This window comes from Heterocephalus glaber, unplaced genomic scaffold, assembly GCF_053883595.1.
Source record: "Heterocephalus glaber isolate CG9 unplaced genomic scaffold, H.glaber_assembly_v1.0 deba00000331, whole genome shotgun sequence".
NCBI lineage: Eukaryota > Metazoa > Chordata > Mammalia > Rodentia > Bathyergidae > Heterocephalus > Heterocephalus glaber.
The window spans coordinates 44796589-44817039 of NW_028258142.1; the positions used below are offsets into that span (position 1 = coordinate 44796589).

At 37.7% G+C, this 20451-nt stretch overlaps 1 protein-coding gene across 18 annotated transcripts in view; it reads right to left on the bottom strand.

The window, feature by feature from the left end:
* The window catches only part of Fhod3 (formin homology 2 domain containing 3), a 497386-nt gene that overhangs the window by 330270 nt on the left and 146665 nt on the right, over nucleotides 1-20451 (bottom strand). For 9 of the 18 annotated variants that reach the window (XM_087189306.1, XM_087189305.1, XM_087189342.1 and 6 more), the window contains exon 4: nucleotides 3129-3161. The exons of the other annotated variants lie outside the window; for them this stretch is intronic. In XM_087189306.1, the coding sequence (XP_087045432.1) occupies nucleotides 3129-3161 (33 nt within the window). The remainder of the gene's footprint in view (nucleotides 1-3128; nucleotides 3162-20451) is intronic. 18 annotated transcript variants of the gene reach the window in all.

The following is a 20451-nucleotide window of genomic DNA, read 5'->3' on the forward strand; positions in this document are numbered from 1 at the left end:
GTCTGACACAAAGCCTGGCCCATACAGGTTCTCACTTTGCACCCACGGGCAGGTGGAGCCAATGGGAACCACCTCAGCTTCCATATGGTATGGTTACAGAGCACCTACCTGTTCATCTAGCCTGTTATATTGAGCTCCCATATCCCAAGCAGTATCCTAGCCGCCAAGAATGTTGTAAAGATAGAGTGAGAGGACGAGACCATCCTTCTGGGGTTGATACTCTATGGGGAAGACTGATCTTTAATACATAACCGTGTAAATGAGTGTGTAATTAAGACTGGAAAAAAAATCTTGAGAAAAATGTATAACAGACTTTAGACCATGCAGCTAGGTGACCTAAGGCAAGAGCAGCGGTGGGAAGTTGGAATTGGAGATAATCTCAGCAGATAGTCACAGCCCTACCATTTAATGAGGCAAAAAACTGGAGATGTGCCAAAAGTCCAGCCCCAGTGGAAAAGCTATACACACAGCCTATCCAGGAAACATGAGGGAAATAACCATTGAGCTATTTAAAAATGACAAGTATGTGAGCTATGTTAATAAGTGGGAAGATATTAGAATTTATTATGCATTGGGGGGTTTTCTACCATTAAAATGGTTAGGTTCATTAACAAAAGTTTCAGAACTTGGCCTCAACCATTCCTGACTCAAGATAATCTTCAGAGTCCTAGGGGCAGCAGCATTGGTGGCCTTCAGGGTCATGGTGGGCAGAGGTGGTGGCAGAATATGAGCTCTGAGAGGACCATGGAGACCCAGTTAGGCTCCTCTGCTAGAGAAGAACTTCCACAATCTCTCACCCAAAGTCTCCGTAAAATGCAAGTAGAGTAATTTTGTTCTGTTGCAGAAAACATGGATTTAGGGACCTAAATGGCCCCTGTCAGCATCTGCCTGTGCTCAATAAAAATTTGAGTTCAAAGTCAACGGTTGTCCAGGATGAGAATGAATGGTCACTCAGACTAGGCTGCAGAGAGGTCAGTTCAGGATCACATCTGATTCTTTGAGTGAAATGTCAGATGCCAAAGTGGAAGATGATCTAGGAGGTACACCCTGGAAACAAGATGAGGAGCAGTGTCTCTCAGTGGCCAGAGGAGAGAATGAGCACGAGGCAATGCAGGACATTAACTAGATCACGAAAGTCAAGGTGGGAGGCACTTACATCAGGCCTGTGAGGCTAAGTGAATGAGTGGTAAAGGACACAGCCCAGCCTCAGGGTTGGTGGATGACTGCCAGCATGTTTCACCAACATGAAATACTTTGAGCATTAGAGAGGCTGCTAGATATGACATCCCACAGGCTGATGGACACACAGGCTAGAGTGGACACAAGAGAAACTGAGAAAATGCCCAAAGGGAGAAGAAAAGGAGGCACCCAGAACCTGCCAGAAGACAGAAAGAAATCAAGGGAGGCTGCTGTTGAGAGAGATGGCTCAGCAGGAGAGAAATAACTAATGGTAAAAGGCTTCCAGTCCTCAAGGGTGGTATGAGCGAGAAACAGAGCAAAAGATCCCAGCAGCTCCATCTATGCTGCTGCAAATGAGGATTTCATTCTCCTTATGGCTGACTAGTAAGTACCCCATCATGTATATATAACACATTTTCTTTATGCACTGTGTTAGATTTCCATTGCTGTGACAAAATAGCTAATGTAAACAATCCAAAGGGAGAAAGATTTATTTTGGATCACAGTTTCAGAAGTCTCAATTCATGGTCAGTTGACTCCACTGCTTTTAGGCCTGTGGTGAGACAGAGACAGCATGGTGGCAGGGTGTGGCAGAGGAAAGGTGCTCACCTAATGATAGCCAGGAATTAGAGAGAGGGGGAAAGAGCCTGAAAGCTTTGCTAGTTGGCTCCCTATTCCTTTTGCTTTTGCTCCATGTGGTTCCCCACTCTATTGAATAGTGCTGCCCACATTGAGGGAGAGTTGCTCTCTTCAGTTTGCTGTCCCACATGCCAATCATCTCTGGAAATACCTTCACAGATACCTCCTGAAGTGTGCTTTACTAATGTCCTAGGACTTTCTCAAGCCAATCAAGTTGACAACCAGGGTTAATCATCACATCCACATCCATTGATGGGCACTCAGGTTGATTCCTTATCTAAGTTATTGTGAGCAGTGAAGCAATAAACATGGACATGAAGGTGTCTCTTTGATACACTAATTTCATTTCCTTTGGATATTTATCAGAAGTAAAATAGCTGGATCATATGGAATAGCCAGATAAAGACAGACAAATACCACATTCTCTCTCACACATGGTCACTAAAAATAAAGTCAATCTAAATGTAGAACAGTGATTAGTAGAGACTGGAGGGAGGGAGATAAGGGATCAAAGGGAGGTTAGATAACAGGTACAATTAGATAGAAGGAACAAATTACAGCATTATCCTTCACAGTGGAGTGATTATTGTTCACAATAACCTATTATATATCTTATGAAGATCTAAAAGAGAGGAGATTGAAGGGTCCCACAGATGACAAGGCCAAGGAAATGCTAATTACCATGGTTTGATCAGTGAACACTGTATGCAAGTGTTGAGTATACATTCCACCTCATTAATACAAACAAATATTACACATTAACGAAATAAGAAGATTTAAAAATTCCCTGTATTTGGCAATGGAAAGGTTTCTTGTGACTTGTGAGCATACCCTATGGCTGATGGAATCAGTAGGGAAATGCAGAGTTGAGGGGCTGGTGGTCTGAGTGAAGGCAGAAGTCACTGCTGAAAATCACCACCTTCATGCTGACTCAATAGATCTAAATAAATAATAATTCTGGATCATCCTCTATTGCCCAGATTTCTTTGTGAAGCAACTTAGGGCTTCGTGTAGGCTCCTAACAGCCCTCTTGTGGGAATTTTCTGGAACCAAACCAGAGGAGACCCCTGCAATCAGCCTCTGGAGGTGGGGAGTGGGCAGTACAGAGAGGATGCCACTGAAAATAAGTGTCCCCAAGGAGAATCCAAACATTCAGTTCAGTGCTTCTCAAACTATTCAGGTGGAAGGACTGGTTTTTGGTCTTATCATTTCAAACACACTGTTGGATAATGCTTTTGTAAGATACAACAAAATGAATGACTAGTAAAGGAAATAAAAAAGGATGTACAAACACATGCTAAATATTTTACCTTTAGATTCAATACACAAAATTATAATATAATCTAAAAAACAAAAAGAAAATAATTATACAATATAAGCATATGGAAGTAATCATATAGGCAATTAATATAGAAAATCACTATTACTTCTTATAATGTTTGCCTGTAGCCCAAACAAAAAATTACAAGTGAAACATATTCCCAGCATTAAAACCTATTATGTATATAATAAAGATAAGCAGTTTATACTACTATTCAAAGCTTTTCACAGGACTAATTCCTTACTTTTTGCTTATTTTTCTATCTATCCTAGGTTGAATCGACCTAGTTACTTGCACAGGCTAGTGTATATCTAAATTTTTCTAAATTTTCTTTTAGTAATACTCAGAAACTACTCTCACAGAGGTATATTGCTGGAAATGAGGTTTCAGAACAATTTTGACAAACTCCAAATATTCATTTTTGACTTTCATCCAAAATGAAAGTATATGAGACTGTATTTTTGTCACTGCTTCAACAGATGTCAATTCAACATCTATCCAGTGCCATTTGGGTTGTTTAAATTACATTTAGAGCAAATACATAAATAGTTACTAGATTCACAAATTTTATAAACATGCATCTATTTTGGTGCAAAATCAAATTCAAATGATGTTCTGTGATAACATTCCTAAATATGCAACATTTCACAGATATTTGTACAGTAGTTTAATTGTAAAATATAAAATCATATAGTCTGTTCTTATCAAATTCCATTTTTGCTCTTTGATTTTGACTGTCATTAAAAAAATATTTTACCCCTTCTTTGCACAGACATTTTAATACCCATGATAATAAACAGGCAAGCCTGTCTAATTCACATCTTTATAGAACTGGGAACAACATGCTGATTTCTGATCTTCAAAAAATGCTAAGACTTTATTTTCAGCTCATTTCCACAAAACTTTTCCCTAGATAACTGTTACACCTTGGTATGAAATAAATTTTATCATTAGCTTCCATATTCTTACAAAAGAAAACAGAAAAGAGCTGCACAGGCAAACAAGCTTCAGCCAGAGCCCTACCATTCCATCCATAAGTGTTCGCAGATTCTGGGGAGCAGCTGTGAAGGCCACACAAGGAAGGCTGCAGGAAGATCCCAGCCAGGGCTCCAATTCAATCCCAGAGGCTCCCAAAAACCTGCCCAAGCCAAAGTCCCACCCAGAAAAATGATGCACAGGCCCACAAGCTTCAGCCAGAGGCCCACCATACCATTGGCCACGGCCAAGGACGCACTTGGAAAAGAGCTTCACAGGCACAGAAGCAATACCCAGAGGCTCCCCCCGATACCACTAATAAATGCACGGAGACCCTAGCCAAAGCCTCTGCAGACAACAGGAACTGGGGTGCATAGCCCCCAGCAAAAGGCCCTCCCAGACAACAGCTACATAGGGGCCCCAGCAAGAAACACACCTAGATACTATTCCAAGTGTGCACAGGCCCCAGCCAGAAGCCCACCCAGACAACAGGTTAGCTCAGGGATCCAGAAGGCCACCACACTGAACCCAAGAATTAGTGTACTGGTGAGCAGCAGATTAAACTCTGCTTGGTGGATTCCTGAGAATTCAAAACCATTGGGAGGGCAAAAAGTCACCTCAAAAAAGGCACAGTATGCTGCATCTGTTGGAATGAGAAGACATGTAAATAAATCTCAAAACCAGACTTTCAGATCACCTAAGGCAACTCCAAAGGGAAACGAGATGGAACAATCTGATATTCAATGACCTGGACTCCCTGAACTGGCAACAAAAGAGGACCTGGAAAAAATGAAATCAGAAATAATCTCTCAGATAACAGCAGATATTGCTTCCACAGTGCAAGTCATGATTAATCAATCTAGAGCACACACAGATAAAAAAAATAGAGGAGCTGAGAAACATGATGGAATCCCAAAATAAGAAATAAAGGAATTCATAAAAAAGATGCAAACAGATTTCCGGGAGATTAAAAACTCCATTGAAAGTTTACCCAGCACAAGGAGCCAATGCAAGGATAGAATTTCAGATACAGAAGATAGGATTGCACTTAGTGAAGAGGAAAAGAAAAATTTATTAAAAATACTAAGAGACCACAAAAATCAATCCAGCAGCTGCTAGACGATGCAAAGAAGAATAACATAAGACTGATGGGAATCCATGAAGAAACAAGAGACAGTGCAGACAACATAAAAAAAAACAATTCGCAGGAGTAATGGCACAAAACTTCCCAAGCAGGGGAAAAGAACTTGACATACAGATAAGTGAGGAATATAGGACTCTACCAAGCTGTGATAAAAAAAAAGAATCTATACATAGGCATATAATAGTTAAGATTCCAGAAACCCAACAGAAAAACACAATTCTACAAGCAGTTAGAGAAAAGAAACAAATTACGTACAAAGGAAAGCCCATCAGAATCACAGCAGACTTCTCAACACAAACCCTCGAGGCAAGAACAGCGGGGAGTGATATATTTCAAGCCCCAAAGGAAAACAGCCTCTAACCTAGATTAATGTACCCTGCAAAACTATCTTTCAAAATTGATGGAGAAATAAGATACTTTCATGACAAAGAGCACCTTAGAAACTTCATGAATACCAAACCAACACTGTAAAAAATTGTAAATGACACCCTAGGAAAAGACAATGAGGATCACAACCCCAGGAAGCCCTGCAGAGTGAATCTATCAGGCACAAGAAATTAAAGCAAATGGGGAGACTCCAAAAAAAAGAAAAGTGATGAAAAGGATACGTCAGTATGTATCAGTTTGAACAATCAGTGTTAATGGTCTCAATTCAACAAATGAAATAGACTGGCACAATGGGTCAAGAAGAAAAATCCAACAATATGCTACATACAAGAAACACACTTAATTCAAAAAGAAACCCATAGACTGAAAGTTAAAGGGTGGAAAACAATACTCCATGTGACAGGAACACAAAAAAAGGCAGGACTAGCTATCCTCTTTGAAGATCAAGTGGATTTCAAACCAACACTGATTAAGAGAGACAAAGAAGGACGCTACGTCCTTGTAAAGGGAACAATCCAACGGGAAGAGATGATAATATATATGCACCAAACACTACTGTGCCCAACTATATAAAACAAATACTAATGGACATAAAAAATCATATAAGCACTAATACAATAGTAGTGGGGGACCTCAATACTCCACTCTCACAAATAGATAGATCAAATAGACAAAAAATAAACAATGAAATACTAGAACTCAATCAAACTCTTGAACAAATGAGCTTAACAGTTGTTTACAGAGTGTTCCAGCCCACAACATCAGAATACACATTCTTCTCAGCTGCACACAGGTTGTTCTCAAAAATATACCACATACTTGCTCATTGAACATGTTTAAGTAAGTGCAAAGGAATTGAAGTTATCCCCTGTATATTATCAGACCATAGTGCGATGAAATTCGAGATCCATAGCAAAAGAAACTCAAAAAATGTCATAAACACGTGGAAATTGAACAACACACTTCTGAATAACCAATGGGTCACAGAGGAAATTAAAGAAGAAATCAGACAGTTCCTTCAATTACAAGGACAATACAACATATCAGAACCTATGGGACACAACGAAAGCAGTCTTATGAGGGAAATTCATACCAGTGAATACACATATTAGGAAAACAGAACGAGCCCAATTAAACAACCTGATGCTGAACCTCAAGCTTCTAGAAAAAGAAGAGCAGGACAACCCCAAAGCTCATACAAGCGAAGAAATTATAAAGATCAGAGGAGAAATCAATGCAATGGAGACTAAGAGAACGATACAAAAAATTAATGAAGCCAAGAGTTGGTTCTTCGAAAGAATCAACAAAATAAACAAACCCTTAGCCAACCTTGTCAGAAAAAGGAAAGAAAAGGCCCAAATCCATGCAATTAGGAATGAAAAGGGTGAAATTACAACAGACCCAGCAGAAATCCAGAGGATCATCAATACCTACTCCCAGAACCTATACGCCAATAAGATGGACAACACAGAAAAAATGGACAGTTTCCTAGATACATATAAATTACCAAAGTTGAACGAAGAAGACCTAAAAATTCTGAACAACCCAATATCAACCAATGAAATTGAAAATGTAATTAAAAACTTATCAACTAAGAAAAGCCCAGGCCCTAATGGCTTCACTGCTGAATTCTACAAGACATTTAGAGAGGAACTGCTGTCACTACTGTTTAAACTCTTCAATGAAATTGAAAGGGAAGCAATACTCCCAAATTCATTCCTGGAAGCAAGCATCACCTTGATCTCCAAAGCAGAGAAAGACTCAACTGAAAAAGAGAACTATAGGCCAATCTCCCTAATGAACACAGATGCAAAAATCCTTAATAAGATAATGGCAAACAGAATGCAGAAGATCATCAAGAAGATCATACACCCTGATCAAGTGGGATTCATCCCAGGGATGCAGGGATGGTTCAATATACACAAATCAATCAATGTAATACACTATATCAATAGAGCCAAGGACAAAAACCATATGATTATCTCCACAGACACAGAAAAAGCATTTGACAAAATCCAACATGCATTTATGATAAAAACTCTACAAAAAATTGGAATAGATGCTCTCTACCTCAAACTGATAGAAGCCATCTATGAAAAACCAACAGCCAATATCATACTAAATGGTCAAAAACTGAACTCCTTCACACTAAAATCAGGAACAAGACAAGGATGTCCACTATCACCATTCTTGTTCAATATAGTTCTCGAAACATTAGCCATGGCAATTAGACAAGAGAAAGAAAGAAAAGGAATAAAGATAGGTAAGGAAGAAGTCAAATTGTCATTATTTGCAGATGACATGATACTCTATAAAGAAGATCTCAAGAACTCCACCAAAAATCTTCTAGACTTAATAACCAAATTCAGTGAAGTAGCTGGTTATAAGATCAACACACAAAAATCACTAACTTTCCTCTATACCAATGAAAGACTCACTGAGAGAGAAATAGAGCAAATAATTCCTTTCACAATAGCATCCAAAATACTGAAATACCTAGGAATCAACCTAACGAAAGAAATCAAAGGCCTCTTCTCTGAAAACTATGGCATTTTGAAAAGAGAGATTGAAGATGATATCAGAAAATGGACAGACATCCCCTGCTCCTGGGTAGGAAGGATTAATAGAGTGAAAATGGCCATACTTCCAAAATTGCTATATAGATTTAATGCAATTCCAATTGAGACCCCAGCAGCATACTTCATGGACCTTGAGAAAACAATCCAAAAATTCATTTGGAACAAGAAGAGACCCAGAAGAGCAAAAGCAATTCTAGGTAACAGAGACATGGCAGGGGGTATCACAATCCCCAACCTGCAACTCTACTCCAAAGCTACTGTGATAAAAACAGCATGGTACTGGCAAAGAAACAGACTTGAAGACCAGTGGAACAGATTAGAAGATGCAGAAACAACGCCAGACACACTCAGCCATCTCATCTTCAACAAAGGAGCCATACACCCTCACTGGAGGAAAGATAGCCTCTTTAATAAATGCTGCTGGAAAAATTGGGCTTCAACTTGCCAAAGATTAAAACTAGACCTATATCTCTCGCCATGCACTAAACTAAAATCAAAATGGATGAAAGATCTAAATATTAAAATAGAAACTCTGAACCGGTTGGAACAGAGGTTAGGTAGAACCCCTGAAGACATCGATGTAGGAAAAGATTATATGAACAAAACCTCAGTTGCCCGTGAACTAGCACAAACAATCAACAAGTGGGATCTCTTCTTATTGAAAAGGCTCTGCACAGCAAGAGAAACCACCAGCAGTGTGAAGAAACAACCCACAATGTGGGAAAAAATCTTCACTTGCTCTTCCTCAGACAAAAGTCTACTATCTCGAATCTATAAAGAACTTGAAAAGATCAGACTTCCCAAATTTAAAGACCCAATCCAAAAATGGGCATCTGAAATGAACAGACACTTCTCGGACAAAGAAGTAGAAATAGCAAATAAATACATGAAAAAATGTTCAACATCACTGGTCATTCGAGAGATGCAAATGAAAACAATGCTGAGATTCCACTTCCCTCCAGAAAGAATGGCTGCTATCATGAAATCAACCAATAACAAATGCTGGTGGGGCTGTGGGGAAAGAGGATCCCTGCTCCACTGCTGGTGGAAGTGTAGACTGGTGCAACCACTGTGGAAATCAGTATGGAGATACCTCAAAGAACTAGGACTAGAAGTCCCATTTGACCCCGCTATTCCACTGCTGGGGATCTTCCCCAAAGAATTAAAAGAATCATACCACAGTGATATATGTGTGCCCATGTTCATAGCAGGACAGTTTGTAATAGCTAAACCTTGGAAACAGCCCAAATGCCTATCAACTGGAGACTGGATAAAGAAAATGTGGTTTTTTAATAAAATGGAGCACTACTCAGCCATCAAAAATGAGAAATTAGAGACATTTATAGCTAAGTGGATGCACATTGAGGCAATACTCTTAAGTGAAATAAATAGGACACACATGAATAAATACTGAATAGTTTCTCTGGTGTGAGAAACTCAAAGTGTAAATAAGGACTAAATGTATAAGAGGTAATGTGAAATAGGAAGAAAAGGGGCAAAGGGGAAGGAAGTGGGAGGGCTAGGGGAAAGGACAGAAGGGAATGGGATTAATATGAGAAAACAGAAAAATAGGAACAAAATCTTTGTAAATAGGGAGGAATGGAGGGGTTGAAGGGAGGGCTGGGCAAGGGTGAAAAATAAGAACCAAGAGGGACTATGTAAAGGTGCAAATTTCCAATGATGAATGTCATTATATTGTATACCTAAAATATACCAATGATTAGAATCAATAATCGATGATGTAAAATAGGAAGAAAAGGTCCAAAGGGGTAGGGGTAGTGGGAGGCACAGGGGAAAGGAAAGAAGGGAAAGGAAAAACTATGAGAAATGGAAAAAATGGAAATAAAGTCTTTGTAAATAGGGAAGGGTGGAGGGGGTGAAGGGAGGGCTAGGAATGGGGAAAAAATAAGAACCAAGATGCATTATGTAAAGGTACAATTCCCAATGAGAAATGTAATTGTGTTGTATACCTACAATGTACCAATAAAAGAATTTAATTAATAAAAAAAAAGATACTGGCAAATAGAATGCAGAAGATCATCAAGAAGATCATACACTCTGACCAAGTGGGACTCATCCCAGGCATGCAGGGATGATTCAACATATGAAAATCAATCAATTTAATACACTATATCAATAGATCCAAGGACAAAAAACATATGATCATCTCAATAGATTCAGAAAAATCATTTGACAAAATCCAACATGCATTTATGATAAAAACCCTACAAAAAATGGGATAGATGGTCTCTACCTCAATCTGATAAAAGCCATCTATGAAAAACCAACAGCCAATATCATACTGAATGGTCAAAAACTGAAATCCTTCAAACTAAAATCAAGAACAAGACAAGGATGTCCACTATCACCACTCTTGTTCAATACAGTTCTGGAAACATTAGCCACAGCAATTAGACAAGAGAAAGAAAGACAAGGAATAAAGATAGGAAATGAAGAAGTCAAACTGTCATTATTTGCAGATGACAGGATACTCTATAGAGAAGACCCCAAGAACTCCACCAAAAGTCTTCTAGACTTAATAACCAAATTCAGTCAAGTAGCTGGATAGAAGGTCAACAAACACAAATCAACAGCTTTCCTCTACATGAACAACAGACTCACTGAGAGAGAAATAGGGCAAATAATTCCTTTTACAATAGCATCCAAGAAACTGAAATACCTGGGAATCAACCTAACAAAAGATATCAAAGACTTCTTCTCTGAAAACTATAGCACTCTGAAAAGAGAGATTGAAGATGATATCAGCAAATGGCAAGACATCCTCTGTTCCTGGGTAGGAAGGATCAACATAGTGAAAATGGCCATACTTCCAAAACTGCTATAGAGATTCAATGCAATTCCACCTGAAATCCCAGCAGCATATTTCATGGACCTTGAGAACACAATCCAAAAATTCATTTGGAACAAGAAGAGACCCAGAATAGCAAAAGCAATTCTAGGCAACAAAGACATGGCAGGGGGTATCACATCCCCCAACTTGAAACTATACTACAAAGCTACTGTGATTAAAAACAGCATGGTACAGGCAAAGAAACAGACCTGAGAACCAGTGGAACAGATTAGAAGATGCAGATACAACTCTAGACACACTCGGCCACCTCATCTTCAATAAAGGAGCCACATACCTTCACTGGAGGAAAGATAGCCTCTTCATTAAATGGTGCTGGAAAAACTGCGTTTCAACTTGTCAAAGTTTAAAACAAGACCTATATCTCTCACCATGCACTAAACTAAAATCTAAATGGATTAAATATCTAAACGTTAAAATACAAACACTGAATCAGCTGGAACAGATGGTAGGCAGAACTCTTGAAGACATTGGTGTAGGAAAAGATTTTATGAACAAAACCTCAGTTGCCCGTGAACTAGCACAAACAATCAACAAGTGGGATCTCTTCTTACTAAAAAGCTTCTGCACAGCAAGAGAAACCACCAGCAGTGTGAAGAGACAACCCACAATGTGGGAAAATATCTTCACTTGTCCCTCAGACAAAGGTCTACTATCTCGTATCTATAAAGAACTTTAAAAAATCAGACCTTCTAATTTAAAGTCCCAATCCAAAAATGGACATCTGAAACGAACAGACACTTCTTAGAAGTAGAAATAGCAGATAAACATATGAAAAAATGTTCAACATCACTGGTCATTCAAGAGATGCAAATGAAAACAGGGCTGAGATTCCACCTCACCCCAGACACAATGGCTGGTATCATGAAATCAACCAATAACAAATGCTGGTGGGGCTGTGGGGAAAGAGGAACGCTGCTCCACTGCTGGTGGGAGTGTAGACTGGTGCAACCACTGTGGAAATCAGTATGGAGACACCTCAAAGAGCTAGGACTGGAAGTCCCATTTGATCTCGCTATTCCCCTGCTAGCTATCTTCCCCAAAGAATTAAAAGAATCATACCACAGTGATACATGTGCACCCATGTTCATAGCAGCACAATTTGTAATATCTAAAATTTGGAAGCAGTCCAAATGCCCATCAACTGGAGACTAGATAAAGAATATGTGTTTTTTTAATAAAATGGAGTACTACTCAGCCATAAAAATGAGAAATTAGAGATATTTATAGCTAAATGAATGCACATTGAGGCGATACTCTTAAGTGAAATAAATAGGACACACGTGGAAATACCAAATAGTTTCTCTAGTGTGACAAACTGAAAGTGTAAGTAAGGACTAAAAGGTACAATAGATAATGTGAAATAGGAAGAAAAGGGGCAAAGGGGAAGGGAAAGTGGGAGGGGTAGGGAAAGGAAAGAAGGGAATAGAATTAATATGAAAAAATGAAAAAAATGGAAACAAATCTTTGTAAATAGGGAGGGATTTGGGGTTGAAGCGAGGGCAGGGGAAGAGGGCAAAATAAGAACCAAGAGAGTATGTAAAGGTGCAAATTTCCAATGATGAATGTCATTATATTGTATACCTAAAATGTACCAATAAAATAAATTTTTTTTAAAAATCTGGATAAAGATAATACAAGAGAAATGTATGAACATAAATAAAAATTTGTTTAACAAAACAAACTATTAGAAGTCAGATCTGGCAGGATGTAGAAAGTGGTTTTATTATAGGGATGGCAGTGTTGGTTCAGCATTGGAAGATCCACCCCCAAAAGTCATCATTTTAACAGAGGAAAGGAAAAAGCCATATGATTCTGTCACTAGTTGGAGAAAAAGTATTGGACCAAATTCTACAGCTGTTCATGGTAAAAGCTATCAGGAGACTAGAAGTAGAACAGAACCTTCTCAACAGATTAAAGACATGTACTCCATACTTCCAGCGAGAGTACTTTGTATGAATGGAGAAGATACAATGCTTTCTCCTTAAGGTGGGGAACAAGGGAAGATATGCTTACTCTTTATCTGTCCATTAAACTTTGAAACCTAGTCCCCACCAAAATAGTCTGGCAATAAAAATAAACAAATAGCATATGACTGGCAAGGTAGAAGTAAAATCTTTATACGTAGATGAAATAATCACCTACAGAGAAAATTCTAAGAAATCTCTAGGAGCCCCTAGAACTTGTATTTGAATTTAGCAGGATTAGAAAACACAAAGTATATATAAAAATTCAGATCTATGCATACTTGCTATAAATGAAGAATTGGATATTGAAATTGAAAAGTTATGTAGGAGTAGAAAGGACCTGGAAAAGTAAAAAGAAAAAAAAAAGAGTGTTGGAAGACATTTATTACCTAATTTTAAGACTTCCTCTAAAGCTACAGTAATCGAGGCAATATTGGCATAAGGAAAGACAGATCAATGGAATAAAGCAGAGAATCTAGAAATAAAACCAAACATATACAGTCCACTGATTTTTGAAAGATTATTTAACATTAACATTTTATAGAACATAAACTCAAGAGTTGAGGAAAAGATAATGTTTTCAAAAATGGTACTAGAACACCTCATGTATCCATATATAAAATATTAACCTCCACCCTTTATTTCCATACATAAAAATAACTTAAAGGGCCAGGGATTTAGCTCAGTGGTTCCGCCACCTGCCTCATAAGCAGAAAGACCCGAGTTCAATCCCTGGTACCTAATAATAATAATAATAATAATAATTTGAAAGGATCTATGAAAAATTAAAACTATAAAACTTTAAGAAGAAATTATAAGAGAAAATGTTCATGAATTTAGGGTAGCCAAGAATTTCCTAGGATACAAAAAACATATATAAAAAATTGATAAATGAGATTCCATCAAAATTTAGAACTTTAAAAGACATCATTAAGAAAATGAAGAGTAATCCTTAATCAGAACATATTTATAATACATATAACCTATGAGCAGAATATATGAAGAACTATTACAGCTCATTAATAGACAACCCAATTAAAAAGTAGACACAAGAAGATGATAAATAGCCAGTACACCACAAGGAAAGATGTGCAACACTAGAATCAGAAAAACACTACTCAGTACAATAACAAAATCATACTACACACTCAGTAGGGAGATTAAGTTAAAGGTTTTAAAAGAACACATGTCAGCTTAGGTTTGAACCAGATAGAACTTTCTAATACTGCTAATGTGAAGGTAAAATGATAAAACCATTTTGGAAAACAATATAGAAATTTCTTGTATTACTGTTAAGAACCAACATTTCTGCTCTTAAGTTTTTACTTAAGAGAAATGGAAACACATATTCACAATAGATTTGTACATACAGGTTGACAGTCCCTTATCTGAAATTCTTGGGACTAGAAGTGTTTCAGATTTTGAAATCCACATGAGCTGCAAAGAGGATAGCTACTATTGCTTTTTTCTGGGTTCCTGTCACATGGAGTATTGTTTTCCACCCTTTAACTTTCAGTCTATGAGTTTCTTTTTGAATTAAGTGTGTTTCTTGTATGCAGCATACTGTTGGATCTTGCTTCATGACCCATTCTGCCAGTCTATTTCTTTTGATTGGTGAATTGAGACCATTAACATTGATGGTTGTAACTGATACGTATTGACTTATCATTGTCATGACTTTTTCTTTTTGTTGGATTCTTCCCCCTTGCTTCAATTTCTTGCCATGCCCAATGGATTCATTCTGCTAGGCTTCCTGGGGTTGTGATCCTCATTGTCTTTTCCTAGGATATTGTCTAAAAGTATTTGGAGCGCTGGTTTGGTATTCATGAAGTTCCTAAGGTGCTCTTTGTCATGAAAGTATCTTATTTCTCCATCAATTTTGAAAGATAGTTTTGCAGGGTACATCAATCTGGGTTGGAGGCTGTTTTCCTTTAGGGCTTAAAATATGTCACTCCAAGCTCTTGCCTTGAGGGTTTGTGTTGAGAAGTCTGCTGTGATTCTGATGGGCTTTCCTTTGTATGTGATTTGTTTCTTTTCTCTGCTTGTAGAATTTCATTCTTCTGTTGGGTTTCTGGAATCTTAACTATTATATGCCTATGTATAGATTCTTTTTTTTTATCACAGCTAGGTAGAGTCCTATATGCCTCACTTATGTGTATGTCAAGTTCTTTTCCCCTTCTGGGAAAGTTTTCTGCCATCACTTCTATGAACAGTTTGTTTATGTTGTCTGCACTCTCTCCTGTTTCTTCATTGACTCCAATCAGTCTTATGTTATTCTTCTTTGCATCATCTAGCAGCTGCTGGATTGATTTCTCGTGGTCCCTTACTGTTTTAAAGCAATTTTTCTTTTCCTGGTCACTAATTGCAACCTTATCTTCTATATTTGAAATTCTGTCCTCACATTGGCTCATTCTGCTGCATAAACTTTCAATGGAGTTTTTAATCTCCTGGAAATCTGTTTGCATCTGTTTTATGGATTCCATTTGTTTCCTATGTTGGGATTCCATCATGTTCCTCAGCTCCTCTATTTTTTTTATCTCTGTCTGCTCTAGATTTATTAATCATTTCTTGCACTATGGGCACAATATCTGCTGTTATGTGAAAAATTATTTCTGATTTCATTTTTTCCAGGTCCTCTTTTCTTGCCAGTTCAGGGAGTCCAGGTGGTTGAGTATCAGATTGTTCCATCTTGTTTCCCATTGAGGTTGCCTTAGGTGATCTGAAAGTCTCGTTTTGAAGCTTGTTTATGTGTCTTTTCATGTCAACAGATGCAGCCTGCTGTGCCTTTGTTGAGGTGACTTTTGGATCACTCAATGATCTTGAATTTTAAGCAAGTCACAGAGTTGTCTTTTCTCTGCTGCTCACCAGTACACCAATTCCTGGGTTCAGAATGGTGGCCTTCTGGATCCCTGAGCTGACCTGTTGTCTGGGTGGGCTTCTGGCTGGGGTCTATGCACACTTAGGATGATATATAGGTGTGCCACTGGCTAGCGCCCCTATGTACCTGTAGTCTGGGAGAGTCTTTGGCTGGGGGGCTTTGCACCCCAGTACCTTTTGTATGAGGCAAGCTTCTGGCTAGGGTCTCATGCACTTACTGATGGTATTGGGGTGAACCTCTGGCTGTTACTTGTGTGCCTGTGCAGATCTTTTCCAGGTGGGCCATTGGTTTGGGCCAGTGTACCCCAGCCTCTGGGGTCAGGGCAGAGCCCTGGCTGGGATCTGCTTGCAGCCATGCTGCTTTGGTCCACACTGCTGTTCCCCCAACTAAAGTGGTCTGGTGTGCCTTTATTGAACAGATTTTCTTCATTTTTCCAGTGGGGTTTAATTTTCATCAAGGGGCCTCAGAGGCACTCTTTCTGTTCTTCTACTCTATCTTCTCAAGCTCAGAACAATGTCCTTTATGATCCCTGCAACTCTGCAGTGTGAATCCAGGTAATGGTTCGGCACAGCCAAGGGTGGGGTGCTGGTGCCTGCGTGGCTCATCTCCTCAGTACTCTAGGGTGGTGGTACAGCAGCCTGAGGGGCTCACCTCCTCGGCCCTCTAGGGAGGTGGTACCAGAAAAGATAATTTTAATGTCTTTTTCTTTATGTAGTTTACAGTTCTTACATCATCACTAAGCACAAGCACACTGTTGAGTTTATATTTTTTTCATTCCAAAACTTTCTCAATGGAGGAAGAAGTGTACAAATTTAACTCTGTTGCAATCTCTTTAATCCATGCACTTGCTCTAGAATATTCTCCTTTCTTTGTAACAGTGCCCTAACAACATATTCTCTTGAGCAAAGTGTAAATCCCAAACCATACTTGTTGACAATGTAATTCTTCATAGTTTTATATAGTTTAGAGCTAGCTGTTTACAGGCAATAAAGGCAAAAGTCATTTTTCCATCATATCAATATCACGTTCAAAATACAGATTCACTAGAATTGCCACATTAGCAACTCTGTGTATTCTTAAGCTATAGTGATAAATTCTTTATGGACTATTTTGTTCTAAGTAAGTGGTCTTCTGAATCATTAGTCAGTTTCTGAAAACATCATTAGGAAGTGATACTTAAGCTGTTTATTTGTCACAGATTCACCCAACATTTCCACACAAATATTTTTGATGCAGTCTTGTACTACTGATGTGACAACTGCCCATTGTTGTTTTCCTCTTAGCAAACAAAAGTATTACCTAACAAAAGGCTCAGAAGTATTATTTCATGTATCAATCTGAGTAAACACTGTCATGTGTCAGCTCTTCAACTAAGTTCTATCTTTAAAGAATTCTTTTCATTTTCAATGTATTTCTTTGATTTGTATGTATACTCTATTTCATATTAATGTTATCTCTTCATTAGTAATACATTCTCAAAAAATAACATGCTGCGGTTTTAGCAGTTTGACTGATAACAGCTGCAAAATAAAATATATAAAGATTCACATTGCTAAGTAAAACTATTATTATCTTTTGTTTTTGAGATTATTTCCTACTTACTATTCCAGACTTGGAAAAAGAGTCTTGACATTGTACAGTAAAACTTGCTTTACCATTAATAAATTAAAGTTCAAATAAATAATATATACTGGTTAACAAATAGTATTTAGATAATAATATTAAGGTATAAACTAAACTGGGTTTAATTCATATACAACATAATTGTGTATGTAGACTCTAGGGAATCTATTTTTAAAAGCTAATAGAAAGGGTGAGTTTACCAAAATTGTAGGTTATAAGGTAAATGTACAACTATTCTATATATTAGCAATAAAAGTTGGAAAATTAAATTTATAATATCATCAAAAATAACACATTTAGAAATAAATCTAACAAAGTATATGCAGGAACTGTACCCTGAAAAATACAAAACATACCAGAGAGAAATTAAGAGGCCTAAATAAATGGTCATATGTATAAAATAATTACAAGACTCAATATTAAGAAGTCAGTTCTCTTTAATTTGATCTATAGATTCACTACAACCCCAATGTAAATCCCAGATTCTTTGAAATCGTAATCAACACTCTGATTTCTTTTTTTTAATTAATTTTATTGGTACATTTTAGATATACAATACAGTCATATTGGAAATTTGTACCTTTACACAATCTCTCTTGATTATTTTTCCCCCTTCCCCTGACCCCCCTTCAACCCCTCATCCCTCCCTCTTTACAAACACTTTGTTTCCATTTTTTTCTTTTTCTCATATTAATTCAATTCCCTTCTTTCCTTTACTCCACCCCTCCACTTCCCCTTCCCCTTTTCCCCTTTTCTTCCTTTTTCACATTATCTATTATACCTTTTAGTCCTTATTTACACTTTCAGTTTGTCACACTAGAGAAACTATTCAGTATTTACACGTGTGTCCTATTTATTTCACTTAAGAGTATCACCTCAATGTGCATCTATTTAGCTATAATGTCTCTAATTTCTCATTTTTATAGCTGAGTAGTACTCCATTTTATTTTTTAAAAACCACATTTTCTTTATCCAGTCTCCAGTTGATAGGCAATTGGGCTGCTTCCAAGTTTTAGCTATTACAAATTGTGCTGCTATGAACATAGGTGCACATATATCACTGTGGTAAGATTCTTTCAGTTCTTTGGGAAAGATACCCAGCAGGGGAATAGCGGGGTCAAATGGGACTTCCAGTCCTAGCTCTTTGAGGTGTCTCCATACTGATTTCCACAGTGGTTGCACCAGTCTACACTCCCACCAGCAGTGGAGCAGGGTTCCTCTTTCCCCACAGCCCCACTAGCATTTGTTATTGGTTGATTTCATGATACCAGCCATTGTGTCTGGGGTGAGGTGGAATCTCAGCCCTGTTTTCATTTGCATCTCTTGAATGACCAGTGATGTTGAACATTTTTTCATATGTTTATCTGCTATTTCTACTTCTAAGAAGTGTCTGTTCGTTTCAGATGTCCATTTTTGGATTGGGACTTTAAATTAGGAGGTCTGATTTTTTAAAGTTCTTTATAGATACGAGATAGTAGACCTTTGTCTGAGGGACAAGTGAAGATATTTTCCCACATTGTGGGTTGTCTCTTCACACTGCTGGTGGTTTCTCTTGCTGTGCAGAAGCTTTTTAGTAAGAAGAGATCCCACTTGTTGATTGTTTGTGCTAGTTCACGGGCAACTGAGGTTTTGTTCATAAAATCTTTTCCTACACCAATGTCTTCAAGAGTTCTATCTAACCTCTGTTCCAGCCAGTTCAGCATTTCTGTTTTATTATTTAGATCTTTTATCCATTTCTATTTTAATTTAGTGCATGGTGAGAGACATAGGTCTAGTTTTAATCTTTGGCAAGTTGAAACCCAATTTCTCCAGCACCATTTATTAAAAAGGCTATCTTTCCTCCAGTGAGGGTGTTTAGCTCCTTTATTGAAGATGAGGTGGCCGAGTGTGTCTGGAGTGGTTTCTGCATCTTCTAATCTGTTCCACTAGTCCTCAGGTCTCTTTCTTTGCCGGTACCATGCTGGTTTTTTTAATCACAGTAGCTTTGTAGTATAGTTTCAAGTTGGGGGATGTGATACCCCCTGCCATGTCTCTGTTGCCTAGAATTGCTTTTACTATTCTAGGTCTCTTCTGGTTCCAAACGAATTTTTGGATTGTTTTCTCAAGGTCCGTGAAGTATGCTGCTGGGGCTTCAATTGGGATTGCATTGAATCTATATAGCAGTTTTCTAAGTATGGTCATTTTCATTATGTTGATTCTTCCTACCCAGGAGCAAGGGATGTCTTTCCATTTCCTGATATCTTCTTCAATTTCTCTTTTCAGAGTCCTATAGTTTTCAGAGAAGAAGTCTTTTATTTCTTTTGATAGACTGAACACTCTGATATCTAAAATGTATATGTAAATGCAAAGCACATGGAATGATCAAAAAAATTTGACAATGAGTTTGAATTGGAGGACTTACGCTATTTAATTTTAAAATATATAATTAAATAACAACAGCAATTAAGATTGTATGAGATTGGGCTATGCACAGAGTCATAAAACAGAATACAGAATTTTAGAACCACACATATATTGTCAACTGATTTTTTAATAAAAGTGCCAGAATAATTAAATAGGCAAAGGCAGCATTTTCAACAAATGATGTTCAAAAAGCAGATATCCACACCTTACATCATCCATAAAAATTAACTGAAGCTAGATTAGAGCAGAAAAACTAAAACTGTAACACTTTTATTAGAAAATAGAAATGAAAATCTTCGTGACCTTGAGATAGACAAAAAATTTTTAAGTAGACACCAAAAAATGTGAATCTGTAATGGAAAGCTGATCAATTGGACCTCATCAAATTTTAAAAACATAAAAACCTCTGCTCTTTGAAATTAACTTTAGGAAAATGAAGTAACACAAACCACTGAAGAGAACAAATATCCCCAATGCGTACATCTGT